This window comes from Impatiens glandulifera, chromosome 6, assembly GCF_907164915.1.
Source record: "Impatiens glandulifera chromosome 6, dImpGla2.1, whole genome shotgun sequence".
Classification (NCBI taxonomy): domain Eukaryota; kingdom Viridiplantae; phylum Streptophyta; class Magnoliopsida; order Ericales; family Balsaminaceae; genus Impatiens; species Impatiens glandulifera.
In genome coordinates, this window is record NC_061867.1 from 31,750,602 (window position 1) to 31,771,255 (window position 20,654).

The window sequence follows — 20,654 nt, forward strand, 5'->3', positions numbered from 1 at the left end:
CAAATCAGGGGTTGAGTCTACTGCTAGTACCAATAGTATTGCCAAAGCCCGACTTAGATAATCTAGAGAAATCACCTCATCCCGAAAGAGAACTCGTCTTGAAGTAAACATTCATATTCCTCCACTCTTTAATGCCTCTTATGTGCCGGTAAATACTCCAGTTCAAGGGCAAAGCGCATCACCTCCTATCACTCCGATTGAGCCTACGGTTTTAGAGGTTCAATCGATAGTTGCTGATATTACAATGAAGGTCGTCGACCCTATTGATGTCGATCAACCGATTGCTCCTTAAACCGATCTGTTGGACGTTTCTCAAACCGACTAGCCAAATGATGGTCCTTAAACCGTCCCCCACACCGATCAATCAATTATTCCTCAAACCGACCGGTCAGACGCTGTCCAAACCGATCGGTCTGATATTTTGCAAACCGGCCATCCAGAAGTTGCTACAACTGGTCAAACTGATATTGTTCTAGTTTCTCAGAAGTAGGTTCCAACTCTGACTGTGGTCTCCTCAACGGGTACAAATATTGATAAGGTGGCTGATGTAGCCGCAAATAAAGAATTTGTCCCTATTCCGCCCTTTCCGCAAGGGATTTTGTACTCTTCGACTTCTATCAACGTAGAAGTGGAAGATGTTACAAATAAAGTTCCAGTAAAAACAATCCCAAGGGACTTCTCTTCATTTGCTCAAATGACAACGATAAGGGGAATTGAGTTTAGAGAACCTGTCCCAAATCCTAGGCCCACTGAAGTTGTAGGGACCGGAAAAGGTACCGTTGATCCAACTCCTGACTCGCTTCTTGACATTAGTCAAGATGCTCAAACATCTATCAACTTGATACATGAAGAGGCTGAGGCAGTTGCCAATAAGAAAATTGATCTCTTCAACACTTGGGTAAACATCAGATTAGGAACAAGCTTCAGTGATGTGCTTCCAGGCATGATAGAGGATGAAAAGTGGTATGAATTGCTGAATATGGAAATTGTGATATTCTCCTTAACCAAAACTAAATCTGTTTGAAGCCCTCAGAGAAAGTGAATTCGTAGAAGCATTTGTAAGAGGCCACGCCATATTCCTTTACTATAAAGATTGCAAAAAGAAATATGATCCTTTGGCTGATACTGCAAGAATGGACGCGGATGTCATTAACCACTTAAGAAAGCTATTGGAAGAGTACGTTTTTACTACTATTATATATGTGGATGGTGGTGAATCCTCAGAAGAATCTGGAATTCCCTCTCCCCAAACCAGTCTAAATTATTATGACGAGGACAAGCTCATGAACTTTGTTGAAGATCTGCTTACTCCTCAAGGCAGGACCCCATTTATATACAAAATTGGCCAGATGTTCGATGGAGACATAGAAAAGTCGAAGAATTATCTGGATGAGCAGGAGAGGACATTTTCAGATGAACGACGTCATTAATTATTCCACTTTTATAAGGTAAGGGGACCATGCACTAAAGAGCAACATGCTATTCCAATGCAAGATTGAGTGCTTATTTCTACAGCTTTAGAGATAACATTTGCTAACAAGGTACCAACGAGTGTTTCCTCCTCTGATTTTGAGGAAAGAAAGAAAGAGGATGAAAGATGAAGCTTGTTCTAAATTGTTGTCCATAGCTGACAAGGGTCCTTCCTCTTCTCATCAAGTTGATAACTCCCAGCCGACCAGTAGTGATATCCCTCCTCTAGAGTAGGCGATTATCAAAAAGGAGGCTAAAGTTCAGAATTCCAAGCAGTCGAACCCTACTCACTCTACTTTAGTAAGTCTTCAAAATATAAAGAAGCCTTGAACTATACTCGTAAAATCAGAGATGAGAGTCTTGAAGAACCGGTTGGTCAACAAAATGCTCAAACAGAACCGAAGATGTCTATTCAGGTTAATTCCGACCTTTTTGTTTTTCAACAAAATCTTTTTATTGTAGGATGAAGGGGTGTGTTAAGGGGATAACAGTGTAAAAAAAGTAACGGTTGAAGAACGTGAAGTCTCACCACAACCGTGAGTAATAAAAGGTGAAAGAAGAAGTGCGGTCAAAAGAAAAGGGGAAGTTGCCAAGAAAAAAAGGGAAATTGCCAAAAGAAATGGTAAAAGATGCAAAGTTTGAAGATTCAGCCGTGTGTTGAAGAGAAGCGTAAAGGCTTAGTTATTTTTTTAATGACCAAGTATTGCATCATTATTAATTAAATCTTAAATCCTATTGGATGAAACTTGACATTTAGTGACATGTCAAATAGAGATTGCTCCATTGTTTTTAAACATTTATAAATGTTTAAAATGGTTTTCTCTTTCTAACGTTAAATGTGATAAATGGGAATTTGGGCCCTAGGGTTTCATAGCTTTGCCTATAAATACCCATCTTAACACCTTGCAAAGGATCCAAATTTTCATTCTCTAACACCCCTAGGCCGCCCAACCTTTTAAACAACCGAAACCCTAAGAAAACACCAACCATTCTTGGGTTGATTAGGAGATTTATGTTTTGATTCTAAAAGAAAAGGAGCAGCCCCATTATAAACCCCTTTGCACACATCTTTTGATGGAAGTTGATTTTTTTTCTTTGCATTCACTTCTATGCAAGATTTATATTTAAGTTTGCTATTTTGATAGGCGTGTAGGACTTTATTTTCTGTTTGTATAAAATGTAACCACAAATAAAAATAAAATAGAAAACTTATACATGTTTTGTTTTAAAACCGAGAGCCTTTTTTATGTAAAAAAAATTCTTTAAAATGTCTTAGTTTTGGTAATTCTTGGCCTATCCATTTGAATCTTTTCCAACCCAATGTGTTCGGAAGCTTATTGATTTTAAACCAAGTTGGTTTAATATAATTAGGTCAAGAACTATTAAACTTAGCCTAAAATATGGTTCTGGGCCCATATACATTATAAAACTTTAAAATTAAATTTTATTCGAGCTAAATTTCCTCATTTAAAAAATAACACAGTTTAACCAAATTGAAATTTTAATTAAAATTTTGAACATATACATGACCGATGACCGATGATGAATCCCATTAGTTTAAACCCTATCGGTCATATACTTTGAAAAATAATTAAAACTGAAATTTGTTCAAACAGTTTTTCTTTATTTATAATATAAATTAATTTAGCTCAAGTAAAATTCTAAAAAATAAAGATAAAAGATTACTTGACCGAGGAACATCCAAGAACTATATATATTCAACCCAATTTTTTTTTTTAATTTTAGGTTTTGATTGTATTTTGATTGTTTATTTTTAATTCATATTCTTGTTTATATGTTACTAACTATTCTGGATGATTTTATACAATTTGAGTTCAATCTTATCACCATAAGTAAGTTAGATTAAGGTTAGGTTAAAAAAGGCAATCAGTCATCCAACCAACCGAAGAGTCTCTCTACACCCAAAGTCTGACGCCTTCCCGTCATTTCCAGCGCTTCTGGATACCTCTGTGCACATAAACACCGAGAAAACTAGCCTAGCTCCGTGCTTATGTTGGTTTTCTAACACTCAAGACCCTAAAACTAGACCCATGCCTTTTTTTCTGACCGAGAAAACCTATCCTTTTTCTTGTATCCAGTTCCTTTAGACCTCCTTAGGATTTTATTTTATTTTATTTCCTTTCTTAGCCTTTTTGGGTTGTAATTTTCACCCAAAAAGGATTTACTACCCGTTTAGGACCGAAAGGGAGTGCTGCTGCAAATCTAGGACCAAGGATTGCTGCATCTACTGATCATAGGACCGATACTGGCCGCACCCAACGACCGAGAACCGCTACTGTTTGCTGATGCAGACCAAAGACCGACGTTTTCCGCACTTGAAGAGTGAAGACCGATGTTTGCTGCGCTTGGAGACCGAAGACCGACGTTTTCTACACTTAGCGACCGAAGATTTCTGCACCCAAAGGCTAAGGACCGCTAATGCTAATTATAGGACCGACGATGACCGCGCCCGAGGACCGAGGACCGATAGATGGTGAAATTCCGACCGAGATGGGTTTGTACCTTAACCAAAAATTAGGTATAGGACCATGAAGGCTAACCACAGTCTTTTTGCTTGATTTTTCATATTTTTTGGGTCTTGTTTGGTTTGGTTTGGTTGGTTTTATTATTTGATGTAAGTTTGTGATTTATGTCATCCTAGGTTAGCAAATCTAAAATGTAAAGCATAAGATTTTTTTTAAAAATAGCCTAAATTAACGAGTAGAGACCTTAGGGGCGTTGTGGGACATAGCGTCTAAAAAACCCCTTTCCGACACGTAACCAAACGCCGAACTCACTTCTCTTAATTTCCTAAGTTTTGAAATTAAGTGGCGACTCTCTAGTGAATAGGATTAATTAATATTGAAAAAAGTTAAAAAAAAATGCCTATGACATACTTAACATTAAAAAACTCCCAATCTCTCCCAGATTCGACGAGAAGGTAAGATATGAATTTGTCTACAAAGTCTTATTTTTTAAACTTAAAATTTTCTAACACTAAAATTAATTCCCCTCACGTTTTCAATTTTTTTAAATAGCATCCCAAAATTTTCAAACAATTCGATCAAAAATGTTTTTTAAAAATCGATCGTAGTTTTCTAGTGACTCTACTTGGAAAATTCGACATTTGACTCCAAAGTAATTTTGACCAAGTATTTAAACTTTTTACGCTTTAATTCATACTCCATGATTACATTATTTTACTATTTGCATGAGACTTGAAGCTCTTTACTTGACTTCTATCTATATGATAAATACATGTATGCATTTAGATATTTCTAGGCGCTCAGTTTATCCATTCAAAGTTTTAAAATGCCATATGTATACAATTTCGATATTTTGAGGCTAAATCTAATAATTTTAATGGAGGAATATCAAGGAAACCTAGAAAAGCTAAAAGAAGAATCTAACCTAATGAGTTCTTGTCTTTTTTTCATTAGTACATAGGTTACGATGTCGATGCTAGATGGTAGACAATGGACTAGGAAATTCGAAAGGAGAAAGCTCCAATGTAACGTCTACAAATTGAATAAGATCCTTCGCCTATGAACACATGATCTCATCTAGGTTTTCTACTCAAAATGCGCTGATCTAAGGGAAGGAAAAGGTCAAAGCAAGAGGACTAAGGAAGAATGGATACCCGATTATTTTAGATTTCCTTTCATGTAATTTCCTATTATTATGAGTGTTTGATGTAACGTGAGGACGAGGGTTGGATTGTTTGCGATTGTGAGTTTGCGATTTTATCCATAACACTTAGGAGTTTAATAAATTAACTAGTTATATTTTACTCATCCTTTTCTACATGTTATATATTGTGAATGGGTAAATTGAGCGTCTATTGCGTGTTAGGGATTATGTGCATACGAGCAACACATTGCTTGTTTTATTTGAAAAATGGCTCAAACTGACTTTGTTCTCTTAATCACAACATACTCAGAATCATCATCATTTACAATGACTATCCCTCCCAGAGGGTTTAATGAGTCAGTCTGTCTAAAGCTAGACGATCTTCGTGATACGCTAATACAATTGAGGCAACAACTTGTAGACCTCACCGCAGAAATCGAAACTTATGTGACAATTGAACTCCCCATACCAAAAAGGTTGCCAGAAGAAAGATAAAGGGTATGCATAGTGTTCGTGGATGATTGGAAATCTGTAGAAAAGTCTATTCAGAACAAGAGTCATGCAAGCACATCAAACTCAAGGAGAAAATGATCATAAAGAAAACATATTTCACCTAAATAGAGTCAACAATCATCACAAACGAGGAGTGCCACTATTGCTCCACCTCGTAGAAAATTTGACGACTTGGGGATGCCATTGTCGAAGGCCTTAAGAGACTTGTTGCAGAAGAAGTTGATTCAAATGTTAACACCGAAACCTGGGAGAGAAGTAATGGGAAAGTTCGCAAATGAGTGGTGCAAATATCACCAGGATAAAGGAAATTCCACTAATTTCTGTTTCTCTCTTAGACACAATATTCAAGATTTGATCGATGTTTCGCGATTGATAACGGTTTAAACTAGACAATTTATTTTCCAATTTATTTAATTTGAACAATGCTTTTTCTAACATTTTGAACAATGATTTTCATAATGAAGTAATACTTTCTTATTTTACAATCGCGAACAAAATGTACGAGTCAGAATTAATTTACAACATGAAACATTACTTAGAAAAATATTAGTAGGATTTGTCCACAGTAGAAGAAACAATTGAAATAAATCTTAACACCGAAGAAGATCCATAAATCGTTTTAATCGGTAAAAGTATAAATGATTTAGAACGAGAGAATCTAACTAAACTTTTAGAAACGAACAAACATGTTTTTACGTGGTCTTATAAAAATATGTCAGGTATTGATCCAAAAATCATCAAATACCACATACCACTTTACGAAGATGCAAAGCTGGTGAAGCAGAAGATCTGAAGAATGAAGGCAGACATCGTAGACAAGATTGATGAGGAAATTCAGAAACAGCTCGACGTGGGATTCCTCAAAGTGGTAGATTATCTAGAGTGGATCGCCAATGTAGTCCCAATCGCAAAGAAAGATGGAAAGATCTGAGTGTGTGTAGACTATCGAGATCTTAATAAAATAAGCCCTAAAGACAAATTCCCACTACCACACATCGACGTTCTAGCGGATCACGCAGAAGGCCATCAACTCCTATCATTCATGGACAGATTCTTAGGCTACAACCAAGTATTGATGGCTCCAGAAGACAAGGAGAAGACAACGTTCATCATAGAAGTCGGGACATTTTTCTATCGAGTCATTCCTTTTAGGCTGAAGAACGCAGAAGCAACATATCAACGAGCTTCCACGATGATTCTTCACGATATGATCCACAAGGAAGTATAAGTCTATGTAGATGATATGATTGTCAAGTCAAGAAATCGAGAATGACACATTTAGAATCTTGAAAAATTCTTTCAACGCATCAGGATGTTCCAACTTAGGCTCAACCCAAAGAAGTGCACATTTGGAGTGACAACAGGAAATATGTTAGGCTTCCTAATCACAAAAAGAGGAATTGAGGTTGATCCAAGCAATATAGAAGCGATCACGGCAATGTCACCTCCACGAAGCGAGAAAGAAGTACGAGGCTTTATAGGCAAGATCTAGTATACTAGCCCAATAAAACAAGGAGAAGACAAAAGTTGTAGTTTACTACATAAGCAAACGCATGACAGGCTACAAACTTAATTACTCGAAAGTAGAATATGTGTGTTGGGCCTTAGCTTGGGTCACGAGGTGGTTAAGGCATTACATGCAAGCCCACACAATCAAGTTGGTATCAAGACTCGATCGAATTTGTCACTTATTCCAGAAAACACTTTTGTCATCGAGATTAGCTAAGTGGATGATGATGATGATGATCCAATCAAAGTTGAAGACGACGAGGAGTTAGAATTCCGAAACGACGAAGTGATGACTATTAACCCTACAACCTATAAACTACTATTTGAAAGAGCTTCAAGCAAACATGGCTATGGAATCAGAATACTACTCATCGATCATGTGGGAACATACAACCCAATCTCAGTCAAGATCGAATATCCTGTGATAAACAATGAAGTAGAGTATGAAGCATGCATCTCTAGCTTAAAGATTGCTCACGAAAAAGGAGCAAGACACATAGAAGTGGTAAGAAATTCGAACTTAATCATTTCACAAGTTAATGGTGAATGGAAAGTCAAAGGAGAGAACCTCAAACCCTACCATTAACACTTATCGACTCTAATGACTAAATTTTACATGTGATATTCACACACGCTCCAAGAAGTCAGAATCAATTCGCAAATGCTTTGGCCACATTAGCAGCGATGACGCAAATCCTAGAAGGAATCAAGATCAAGCCTTCAAAGATTCATCAGAAAAAGAAACGAGATTTCGAGAGAAGGATGATTGTCAACACCGAAGTGGCGCCCAAACCGTGGTTTGAATCTCTATAGAAGTATAAATTGAGTTTTTTCAAAACGCATTGCCTATTTTCAAGCTTGGAATTGCATTTTCTAAACCGATTGTTTTCTACAAATTTTGTCCTAGAGGGGAATTACGTAGACACTCATATTTTAACCCCCAATTTTATAGTTTATACTTTAAATAAATCCGAGCCTATACAAATTTCTTTAAATTATTCACGGGCTTATTGCACGATTTATTTTAAAGATAATTATTTTTAGAACAATTGAGTTTTTAGAAATAATTGATTTTGGATTCTTAATAAGTTAAGGTAGTAATTTGTTTATGTTACAACACATAGGGAAGTTATTATACTTAAAATATTCAAGGTTCTATTTAATTAATTACCTTGGGTATTTATAAAAAAAAATAAAAAATATATATTAACATTTTTTTATAAAGTCATTAGGTATATTTTTTATATTTTGTTTTTATTAATTAGATTAGTTTTCTTAATTTGTTAGATTAGTTGTCGATTAGATTAGTTGTTAGTTTTTGCTATTTGTTTTGAATTAGTTAATTATCATTTTTATTGTTCCTTAGAAATATGAATAATTAAAAATATAATTATCTTTTTGTTTTTCAACAAAATCTTTTTTTTAGGATGAAGGGTATGTTTAGGGAATAACGGTGCAAAACAAAAATGTAACGTTTGAAGAACGTGAAGTCTCTCCACAACCGTGAGTAAAAAAAATGAGAAGGAAGAAGTACGGTCAAAGGAAAATGGGAAGTTGCCATGAAAAAATGGGAAATTGCCAAAAGGAAAAGGAGAACTTTCTAAATTTGAAGATTCAGCCGTGTGTTGAAGAGAAGTATGAAGGCTTGGTCATTTTTTAAATGACCAAGTATTGCATCATTATTAATTAAATCTTAAATCCTATTAGATGAAAACTTGACATTTAGTGAACTTGATATTTAGTGACATATCTGTCAAGTAGAGATTGCTCCATTATTTTTAAACATTTGTAAATGTTTAAAATGATTTTCTCTTTCCAACGTCAAATGTGTTAAATGGGCATTTGGGCCCTAGGGTTTCATAACTTTGCCTATAAATACCCCTCTTAATACCTCGCAAAGGATCCAGATTTTTATTCTCTAACGCCCCTAGGCCGCCCAACCTTTTCCACAACCCGAAACCCTAAGCAAAAACCAACCATTCTTGGGTTGTGTCACAAGTTTTCTTAGGATACACATGTTTTGTTGGAAGTTGAATTTTTTTTCTTTGCATTCACTTCCATGCATGCTTTCTTTTTATGTTTGCTGTTTTAATAGGCGTGTAGGACTTTATTTTCTGTATGTATATAATATAACCTAAAATAAAAATAATATAGAAAACTTATACATGATTTGTTTTTAAACCGAAAGCCTCTTTTATGTAAAAAAATCATTAAAATGTCTTAATTTTGGTAATTCTTGGCCTAACCATTTGAATCTGTTCCAAGCAAATGTGGTTTAAAGCTTATTGAGTTTAAACCAAATTGGTTTGAACCTTTAATATTTAGAGAAACTCTTTGCTTGATGAAGATTTAATATAATTAGGTCAAGAACTATCAAACTTAGCCTAAATTATGGTTCTCGGCCCATATACATTTCAAAACTTTTAAATTTTATTCAAGATGAATTTCCTCATTTTAAAAATAAAAACACTTAAACCAAACCTAAATTTTAATTAAATTTTTGAACATATACATGACCGATGATGTATCCCGAGCAGCTAGCCCCTTGGTTGGGTCGGTTCCTTCCAGAAAGCATCTTTCCCTTTTTTTCCTCTTCGATTCTCATGTCGGTTCATTCTAAGGGACTACCTGCGCCCTAACTGAACACTTAGCCGCTTTCCTCCCATGCCTTGGTCGTTCTCGACACATTTCGAGCTTATATCGCTAACTTCGTTCGTTCCTTATCCTCTTATTAGATATGCTATGCTCAGTTGCTTTAGAAGATCTAGAAATGGCACATGAATTTGGTTGAAGACATACATGATTCAGGTTCTTGTTTCTTGATAATAAAAAAACGAGGTTTTGATACCACTTGATAGGATCAGTGCTAACAATAGAGACTAGGGTCTGACTATTGATAATAAATTATGATAAATGATTCGATAATAATTCTATGAGGGATTAGTATCTATTTCTATGCTTCACAAATCATTCGAACTCTTGAAACGGATTCAAGTGCGGAAGTGTTTGTCGGATTTAAAGCTTTGAACCGATGGAGAATGAAAGACAAAAAGTAAAGAACACAGGGAGTTGTTTATGGATGTTCAAAGAAAACTCTCCTACGTCACCCCTTCTTCCACAAACGGAAGGATATCCACTAAATACTTTGAATCAAATACAACTTACTGAACTAACTCTCTATTGAACAGAACAACCTCTATTAAACTTACAATATTCTCACACCTAGTTAGTAAGTGAATCTTTCTCTCTTGAATTTGAAGAATGTAAGAAATCAGTAAGTGTAAGAGTAAACTTACAAATCAGTTGTTTTTTGATCCGGCGATTCTATAAGAATAAGCAAGTGATTCGTTTGTTGTCCTTGAGCATCTATTTGTATTAGAAGGACACCAACGGTCAAATCTTCTTCATGGACACGTGGCAAGTGTCTGTTGGAAGGCTTCCCATAGTACAAAAAATTAGCAGACTTTGAGCAAATGGATCCTGGTCGTAACGAACTGGTAGTGTGCCAAATATTCTTATGGAATTGTCTAGTACTGGACAAACCGTTGGAAGAACATTTCCATACGTGGCGTTCGTTCATTTGATACAGTTAGCTAGCTTGTCAGACTACACAGAAGTGAGTGGAGCATAAGTAGTAGACATCTAGTTGATCGTGGTTAGATGTATGCTTTCTTCAAACGGCTGCTGAAGCAAGGCATTAGACATGCTTCATTAGACCAAGTCTAAGGGATTTAGACGTCCTCGTCTAAGGGAGTTAAACGTCATCGTCTAACTGCGCGTCCCTTTAGACCAAGTCTAAAGGAGTTAGACGTCCTCGTCTAACTATGCATCCCATTCGACCAATTCTAATGGAGTTAGACGTACTCGTCTAACTACGCATCCCTTTAGACCAAGTATAAAGGAGTTAGACGTCCTCGTCTAACTACGCATCCCATTAGACCAAGTCTACTAGAGTTAGACGTCCTCGTCTAACCACGTATTCCATTAGACCAAGTCTAATGGAGTTAGACGTCCTCGTCTAACCACGCATCCCATTAGACCAAGTCTAGTGGAGTTAGACATCCTCGTCTAACTACGCATCCCATTAGACCAAGTCTAATGGAGTTAGACGCCCTCGTCTAACTACGCATCCCATTAGACCAAGTCTAATGGAGTTAGACTACCACGTCTAACTTTGCATTCCATTAGACCAAGTCTAATGGAGTTAGACGTCCTCGTCTAACTACGCATCCCATTAAACCAAGTCTAATGGAGTTAGACTACCACGTCTAACTTTGTATCTCATTAGACCAAGTCTAATGGAGCTAGACGTCCTCGTCTAACTACGCATCCAATTAGACCAAGTCTAATGGAGTTAGACATCCTCGTATAACTACGCATTCCATTAGACCAAGTCTAATGGAGTTAGACTACCACGTCTAACTTCGTCTCCCTTTAGACTTGTCTAAAGGAGTTAGACTATCACGTCTAACTTCGTCTAATTATCCTGCTTATAACACCTCTAAGTTAGCATAGTCTTTTGCATCTGCACCTACACAAAATAAATAGACAGTTTAACTTTATTCACAACTAAGTTTTAATCACAGATCATCAAAATAATGTTTGCATAGAATACGCTTATTCTCTTAATTATTTTAGTCAAAATAATTTGACACAACAAATTGCATATTTAAATTGTTTGGTGTTGCTCTTTACTTGATTTTTGTAACTGATTATAAATTCATTATTAAATTTAAGTACACCGCCTAGGCCCCGCTTAGGCCCCCGCTTAATCGCCTAAGCGTTAGGCCCCATTCGGGCGCCCGACTGGCGCTTAACGAAATTTAGAACATTTCTCCTTACGACGTATACTTATATAACTAGTAACATGTTCCCAACACCACTAATAGTATACTCGACTTCTAATTATAGTGAAGTTTGATTTGACGTAAAGTCCTGTAGTTTTGACTCTTTGATTTGAGGAAGTTTTCCATGTAAAATATTGTGTGTTCATTGTATTATTTATTAATATTTTCTTTTGTTCTATTTGCTCCTTAATTTTTCAATCAAGTAGGAAATCGAATATACATTTTTTTTTTTTAAATTCAATTGCGATAATTAATTTTGTTTTAGTTAACTTTTTATCTTCATTTTACTTACATATTTTAATCTGGTAATATATATTTACTTTTATTTTAAAACACTTTGAGCTATCCAAATTTATTTGGTGTCAAATCATGAAAATTTCTTCTCTGCATTAAATTATTTAAAATATATTTAATATTATCATAGTTTAAACTTTTAAACTATAAACATTGAAAGTTAACTTTTTTCTCTTGTGTCTTTCCTATTTATATTCGAGTTTTGTGTTGTTGATTCTACTCTCTTATTTTGTTTCACACAATTCACTTTATAAATGTTGATAGTTAAAAAATCACTATCATCATATATATTAGCTAACATCTCAAATATTGAAAATCCTGTTATTATATTTAATCTAAAAAAGATAATTAGAAATTGGCCGAAAAAACAAATTAGGATCCTTATTGGGGGCAATTTTAATTTGGGACCTCTACTATTGAATCTCATAATTTAGGTTTCCGCATTGTTAGGTTTGTACAGAATGAGGTTTTACCCTAACGAACATGGACGTCCATCAAAAAATGTATTAAGTGGCTTTTATAATTAAAAAATTAATATTGACATGTATTTCTAAATGTCAACAATTTTTTTTTTTATAATAAATGTCAATTCATTAATTTTTTTTTGAAAAAAGACACCACTACATCCATTCTAACTCAAATTAAACTCCATCTATTGCACCCTAGTCTGCCTCCCTTACCTTACCTTTCATCTCGCGACGCTCGACCATCTTCATCCTACCCTGACTCTCCTCCTCTTCACACCTTGATGAAATGAAGTTGATTTGGGCTTAGGTCATTTAGAATTTTGCGTCACTATTAATGTTTTTATTATAAAGGCAACATAATACATTTTTTGAGGGACGTATATGTCAGTTAGGGCAAAACCTCATTTTATACAAACTTCACAATGCGGAGCCCCAAATTTTAATGCTCGAAAGAATAGGTCTCAAATTGCAACTGGCTCAATAAATACCCCAAATTGTGAGGTTCAAAAGAAGAGGTCTAAAATTGCAATTGACCTTCAATAATAAACATCAAATTGTTAGGTTCAATATAAGAAGTCCCAAAATTGCAATTGACCTCCAATAAGAAACCGCAAATTGTGAGGTTCAGAAGAAGATATCTCAAATTGCAATTATCCCCCAATAAAGAACCCCAATTTATTATTTTAGCCATAAGAAATTAAGACACTACAAGTTAGTAATAAAAATATCCTAAATAGATATTACCAAAGTTGTCAAAATCGCGATTCAACTCGTAAACTTGTTCGAGTTTGCGAGTCAATTAAGAGAAAAAGAGTCGAGAGTAAAAGAAACTCATTTAAAAACAAAATCGTAATAAAGTCGCAATTTAACTTGTTGAAATCCATAAACACATTAAAATTAGTGTTATTAGACAATTTTACCTTATAGATTCTTCTTGGATCTCTTCTTTGAAGATCTATGATGAAGAAGAGTAAGAATCATAATTGGCTATTGTTAAAGAAAAGGAATAGGTTTAGATTGTCATTGTTAATGATGGAAGAATAGAGTGAGCCGTCGCAACTATGGAATGGAAGGAAATAAAGAGAGAATGTAAAGAAGAAAGTGAAAAATTAGGGTTTTTTAATTTAATAATATAATTTTTTAAATAATATATATATATATTATATTAACTTTATTTAGTTATTTATTATTTTAATACATATTCAGTAATTTTAAATGAAATTTTAGGTGAAATTTTTGAATAAATAATATATTTATATTACAAAATCTAAATTTGTTAAATAGGATAGAACATATTAATTTTTGTATTGAATAATTATTTTGACTTTTTTACTTATATATTAATTGATTATATATTATTTTAAAATTTTTATTTGTTATTATTATTGTAGATAAATATTAATTTATGTTTTTGAGTAAAATCTAAATTTTACAAGTTTATATATATATATACGTGTAAAATGATTTTAATTAAACTCGCAATTTTAATAGAATTAAATATTACTATTAAACAAAATTATTCGGTATTAAAATGTTAAAATATAAAAGATTTAAGCATAGAAAGTGCACTTTAGAATGACTGTATAATTAAAAGAAGAAAAAAAACAAAATCTCTCTAAAACTCATTCATAATCTATCAGAAAACTCTAAAGTGATTTATAACAGATAGAATAAAAAGATCAAAAATATTTTATAAAATAAATTATATACTCAAGAGATTTGAACAAAATAAGAAGAGACTGAACTAGAAATTATAGTAAGGGCATAAACATAATAAAAGATAATAGGGCATTAATTTAGCGTAAAATAATAATTAAAAAATAAAAGAGCAAATATATATTTTATCTGAAAAATCACTTGTTAAGTCCATATTACTATTTAATTATAAGTTTTAAAATATTTGGATACATAAAAATATAGTATATAATAAAAAAAATCGACATAAGCCCAACACAACCCTTAAATCTCAACCCAAGATTACATATTTTATTGGATACCCTCTCTAATCAATCTCCTTAATTTATTTTAGGCCAAGCATTCACATCACATTGCAACTTGGAACATTGACTTCATGCTTATTAGATGAAGATGGATATGGATATGAATATGAGTATGGGTATGGATATCCATATGGCATGTGCATCAATGGCTGGAAGCTCTCATTGCCCATCATGTGCTGCTGGGCCTGATAGTAGCAAGGGCACATGTACCCACCCATATGGTAGTATCCACCTCCAGCTAAGGTCCGATTAAGGACTTGAGCCGGCACCATATATGTCATTTGGTCCATATTTTGTGAGTACCCATAATTATATCCATGAATACTATTACCTTGATATTGCATCTCACCATTAGCCATCCCATTACCATCCACACCCAAATTTCCCCCTCCATTGTTGCCATTATCTTTCTTGTCCTTGTGCTTATTCATGGGTTCATTTCCATTTCTCTTATTAATTGTATCAGCTTCCTTATCAGTTTCATTTTTACCTTCTCCTCTTCTATTTGGCTTGTTTCTTCCATTTCCATTATTATTACCATTCTTAGCTTTCATTTTCCCTCCTCCATTGTTATTGTCAATTTGAACATTCTTTCCTTTCTTGTTCCCACCTCCATTATCATTGCCATTTTGGAGATCTTTGTTATCAGACTTAGGGTCAATCAAGAGTTCCGCACGCTTTCCCTTCTTGACAAGCTTCTGGATCAGAATTTGTGGATCCACATTTCCTAAGACTGTCACCTTCCCCATCCCCACATCCAGCTTATAAACCCCTAGAGATATATCAAAAAAATGTTCATAAATTTTGTAAATTTGTTTTTTGAAAAATGATCATGAAAGATGAACTCACGACATTATAACATCTTAAATTTATTTTATTGACATTAAGAGAAGTTAGTGAGCCTTTTTATGGTGTGACAAAATTAAAAAAAAAAATTGCAGATTCCATAAATTTGTTTTGTAGTACATTAAAAAAGATTTGAAAAACTTTTAATATATTTTTCACTAAAGTTAGTTTAATCACATTTTTATAACAAATGCAAAACCATCTATTCAATTGATTCGATAGTGGACTTTTTTTTTTATATATTTATTCAGTTTTTTACATAATTGAAAACTCTCCATATTTTGTTTTACAATAAAATATACAAGGGTTATATCATTTTTCTATAACATAATAGTTTTGATGATATAGGAACTTTGAACTATGTTATAAAGAATATTAATTTTTATTCTTTATATGGATAAAATATATATAGAAGTGTTTGGTCTGGAATTTTATTCCATCTATCTTATTATTTTAATATAATATTTTAATAAAAAAACGTTAATTTTTAACTTGGACAAATTTAAAATGTGATAGTGACAAAGACAATTATAACAAATATTAATCTTTAATAGGCTAAATTCAATACCGTCAATTTGTCGAAGAATTTTTTTCACCTTCCGCTCGCAACCTTCACAGTGAATGCCCACTTTCAAGACATAAGTCTGTATAAAAGAAAACATAGCCATTAGAGAAAATGAATATGGTCATTAGCTATTGAATTCCTAAGTTAATGGAGACAAAAAAGTGTTTTTTTAAATAATCTTGGATTTAATAAGCAAAGCATTGTACCTGCGCGTTCAAGACCTGATCTTGATTATTCATAATATCAACTCCGGAACAAACAAAACAATTTAAAAAACAAGAAATAGGGACTGATAATTAAGTGACAAAAGGCTACAAAAATACTAACAAAAAGAAAACACAATGGCCAAGTTGAAGAAAGCCTAGGCCTTTAGGCTTGGTTTAGAAGATTTGAGTTTATACTTGGTTTCATGTTTGGTATTTATACCAATCATGTGGGAGTTAAATGGGAAACAAGTTTCTAATAATGCCTTTTATTCATTTATTTTCTTTTAAAAAATATTCTTGTAATAAAAAAAAATAGATTGTTTTGTTGTAGTATTGCGATGATATACTTTACGAGAATTTTGACTACACGGTTTTGCTTTATTTTTTCTATGATAAAATGTTCGGTGAGAAATGATTTTTTCTTTTTTTCTATATCGCCTTGTTGTATTAATCGTTTTTTCAATTTGAGCCACACATCTTATAAGTGTTTGTATTTAATTATTTGATTTTATTCACAAAAATTAGTATTTAAATTTTATTGAGATCATAGATAAATAAAAAAGAACATTATTTAAATACATTTAAAAGAAAAATGAAATGTAAATTTCCATAATCAGTCAAAATTTAATACATAGTTTGTTCAGTTTGAGTTCATTTAAACAAATCTTATTTTGTTTAAAAAACAATTAACGTAAATTTGAGAATACGAGATTTGTTTTAGTAAAAATATTTAAATGATATTAATTTATAATGATAAAATAAATTATTTTTTATAATAAAATGTATTTTAAAATTTTAATTAATGGATTAAATAATATAATTATGAAGATATAAAATTATGTTTAACTATTGAATTTAAAATAAAAATAAAAAATTTAATAAGAACTAATTATCATATAACCAATCATACTTGAACTAATTCCTTTTTATATATACAATACCTTGACATAAATTTTCTACCAATGTGAATCCGTAGTGATTGAATTTATATCCGAATTTAATATTTTTTTTATTTTATTTAATACAAACATAGTTTAAAAAAATAGGGATAAGAATTTAATTGGTCAAGGACCATTATCAAGTTACAGTTTTACCCTATAATGCACTTTCATGAAAACGTATATATATATTATAAACTTAACTTGATTTTGGAAACAAATTTAAAATTTTGCTTTGCAACAAGAACATATATATTTGTCACTTAAATGTTGTGAACATGAAAAACAAACTATTCAAGAAAATGAAGTTACTCGAAATACTTCAAAGTGTTCCCATTGGTGCACCTTTTTAGTATTTAGCAAATTATTTTATATGTGCATATTTTATGAGTATGTTAATCTTTAAGTGAAATATTGACAATCTAGTTAAGTCTGATATTGTTGATATGCGGAATATGTATGTAATTTTGTTTTCTTAAAGAATATTTGTTACATACTTTAGTATAATACTTTTGTCAACTAAAGATTATGAAATCTTTTAAACTATATAAAACAATTCAATCCACGTACACTATTTTCTTTGTAAAACTTAACTTTTATAATTACAATAAATCTTATTCGTTGAGGATAAATGAAGAAATATTTTACCTTTTTAAAGAAAAATAATAATACACACTAAATTACTTTAATTAAAATATTATTTCTTAGTTATTAATTTGCTGTTGCAAATTATTCATTGATAAATGTAATCAGATCATTTTGTTGGCCAGAATATTCTGGATCTCTTAAAGACGGTTATGCGATGTTTATTATTTATTGTTGTGAATTTGTCCCTTTTTTTTTTTTGAATGTTGTTCTTGAATAATTTATTAATATTATTATTATATTATTATTTTTTAATGTTTAGCGTATTTTTAATGTTTTTCAATGATACCAAGGTCACAATTATGATTTTGGACTTCAACTTGAACCATACTTTTATATGGGAGTTGAACTTTGAACTTTAAAATACTCTAATCTCTTGAATATTCCTTCATCCTATTGACTAGATAAACCTTGTCTATACATTTTTTTTTATGTAAACGGTTCGGTTAATAGATTCAGATGCACAACCAACTATTGGCGTTGGTTTGCCTAAATCGCAAACAGTAAGTTTCGGTTTATTTTTCGTAATAAATAAAAAACAGCGATGAATATTAGCGACGCAATAAATAACGTCGGAAATAAGCGACGAATATTGTGACGATTGAATTAAAATAAACATGAATTGTCGCAAATATTAATGAACGGAGAATACTTATAAACAAAATAAAAATATTTATCTATGATCAATATATCGATATATTAAAAGTTAATTTCCGTAGAAAATTTTCATAAATTAATTCATACTATATTTTGAATGAAATTTCCGACGAAAAAATTTAGCGTCAAAATATTTGAATTTAGTTAAAAATTCGTAGTAAATATGAAGCACGAAAAATATTTCGCAAATTTTAAAGTTATGTTCGACATTAGTTTCCACATTTTTCATCCTAACTTAGGACGTAAATGCCAAACATTTATTTACGTAGAAAATCCTTAATATCACAAATTCTATAAAAAAATTCTAGACATCACAAATTCCATAAGAGAATTCTACCTCTGGCAAATTGCACAGAAAATATAAATCTCACTTAAATATTAAAATAAATCAATTATAATTATTATAAAATAATTTTTTATATAATCTAATTAATTATATAAATTATATATAAAAAATTAATTTATAAATAAAATAATTAATATTATAACATAAAATGCGAAAATAATATCTAATATATTTATAAATTAAATATATAACTAATTAGTTTATATATATAAGAAAATATTTGGGTTATAATAATTAAAAGGAAAACAAGACTAAGGTACATAAATAATAAAACAAGTGAATAAAATAATTTAATTTTTTTATATACAATTAACTCTAATTAATTTAATAAATTATATATAAAAATTTATTTGTAAAAAAATAAAATAATATATGTAATAATATCAGTAACAAAATGCGTGGATAATATCTAATATAATTATAATATTAGTTGTCGGAAATTCCGCCAAAATCCTATATAATATAAGAGAAATGATTTGGGTAACGAAGTTTTAACGAAAGTAAGATCACGAATTCGAAGTGGCCTGCCACATGTATATGTGAGAAAAAATTGAAATTTTCCCCTGCCTCTTCGTTTTCTTTTTTTATTTTTCTTTCCCGTCTACTCAGTTTCTTCTTTGCCTACTTCTTCGGCAATTTCGGCATTTATCTCTTCCACGACTTTGGAGACTTCTTCCTCCTTCCTCGGCAACTTCGGCTACTTATTCATTCTCCTACGTCTCTTCTTCAGCTTACAAGCTAAAAAAATGATAAACCTTCAAGTTCTTGAATATTATTTGAGTAACCCTCACATGACACTAACCTCTATAGTCTCTTTCTTTCTTTTAATTTTCAAGTGAATGAGATTCCTACAACTACATCCAAGTTTGTTGAAAACACTAAAAGAAAGTAAGTTCCTAAACATGATTTGTTTAGTTAGGTTTATCCCGAACATGACCATGTTTAGGAACTTGAAGTCATTTTTTGGAAACATTTAGTAATGTGCCATAGAAACCATCAAAAGAAGGGCATGATGGAGTTGTTTTATTTCTGTTTCTGGATCTCTATCGAAACGTTTTAAAACTATACTGAGTCATGCATTTAGAATATTTTTTTGCAAGATTCAGATACTAAACCAATAATGGTGTCACACCCTCAAAACATTGCATCTATCTAGTTAATTCGTAACCATCTTAAGTTTATAGAAACTCTTATTTAAAATATACATTCAATACATTAATGCAAGTTAAATTACATTTTAAGAATATACCCTAATGATATTGTTACCTTTTAAGCAAGTTAGATTTTTGTTTTGGTAATTACAGGTTAAAATTTAGTTGTAGTGGAAACTGGGAAGGTCATTCTCATGACATTTTGGTCCCAAATATTGAAATGTTTTATCCCAAATGAAAAGGTTCTATCTAAAATATGAGAATATTCTGTCCCGAAAATAGCCATGTTCAAGATATTTTTGTGTTCAAATAAAATTTGAATTTTCAACACTTTAGTTTTTGTTAAGCGATTCATTTATATGTTTTTTTGTAGTATATAAAAGGAACCATCCGCCCTCAACTACAAATTTGTCTATGCTAGCCACAACAGCTACAATTGATGATCAAGGGTAAGTAGTTTCCTCAGCTCTCTCAGCTCCCTCCCTAAAAGACCAAAATCTAGTCACAACTTATTTTTGACTAGGACCTCGTCAATAAGACTTAAAAATCTACTTCACCAATTATCGTATA

General features: G+C 32.0%; 2 protein-coding genes across 2 annotated transcripts; one reads left to right on the forward strand and one right to left on the reverse strand.

The window, feature by feature from the left end:
• The first annotated feature begins 5,367 nt into the window (after nucleotides 1-5,367).
• On the forward strand, nucleotides 5,368-7,105 carry LOC124943502. The gene is made up of 2 exons (XM_047484000.1): nucleotides 5,368-5,576; nucleotides 6,925-7,105. The coding sequence occupies exons 1-2, from the start codon at nucleotides 5,368-5,370 to the stop codon at nucleotides 7,103-7,105; spliced, it is 390 nt and encodes a 129-aa protein (XP_047339956.1).
• Nucleotides 7,106-14,768: 7,663 nt separating this feature from the next.
• LOC124943503 (heavy metal-associated isoprenylated plant protein 36-like) lies at nucleotides 14,769-16,380 on the reverse strand. The gene is made up of 3 exons (XM_047484002.1): nucleotides 16,348-16,380; nucleotides 16,145-16,220; nucleotides 14,769-15,502 (listed from the first exon to the last, which is right to left on the reverse strand). The coding sequence occupies exons 1-3, from the start codon at nucleotides 16,378-16,380 to the stop codon at nucleotides 14,769-14,771; spliced, it is 843 nt and encodes a 280-aa protein (XP_047339958.1).
• Between the last annotated feature and the right edge of the window lie 4,274 nt (nucleotides 16,381-20,654).

What these genes read in the sequence shown, in the direction of transcription:
- LOC124943502 (XM_047484000.1), top strand. Translation starts at nt 5,368, where the DNA reads ATGGCTCAAACTGACTTTGTTCTCTTAATCACAACATACTCAGAATCA. An exon ending in GAACTCCCCATACCAAAAAG is followed by an intron (nt 5,577 to 6,924) that starts GTTGCCAGAAGA and finishes TCAACGCATCAG; the next exon opens with GATGTTCCAACTTAGGCTCA.
- LOC124943503 (XM_047484002.1), bottom strand. Translation starts at nt 16,380, where the DNA reads ATGAATAATCAAGATCAGGTCTTGAACGCGCAG. An exon ending in ATCAGGTCTTGAACGCGCAG is followed by an intron (nt 16,221 to 16,347) that starts GTACAATGCTTT and finishes TCTTTTATACAG; the next exon opens with ACTTATGTCTTGAAAGTGGG. An exon ending in AATTCTTCGACAAATTGACG is followed by an intron (nt 15,503 to 16,144) that starts GTATTGAATTTA and finishes ATATATCTCTAG; the next exon opens with GGGTTTATAAGCTGGATGTG.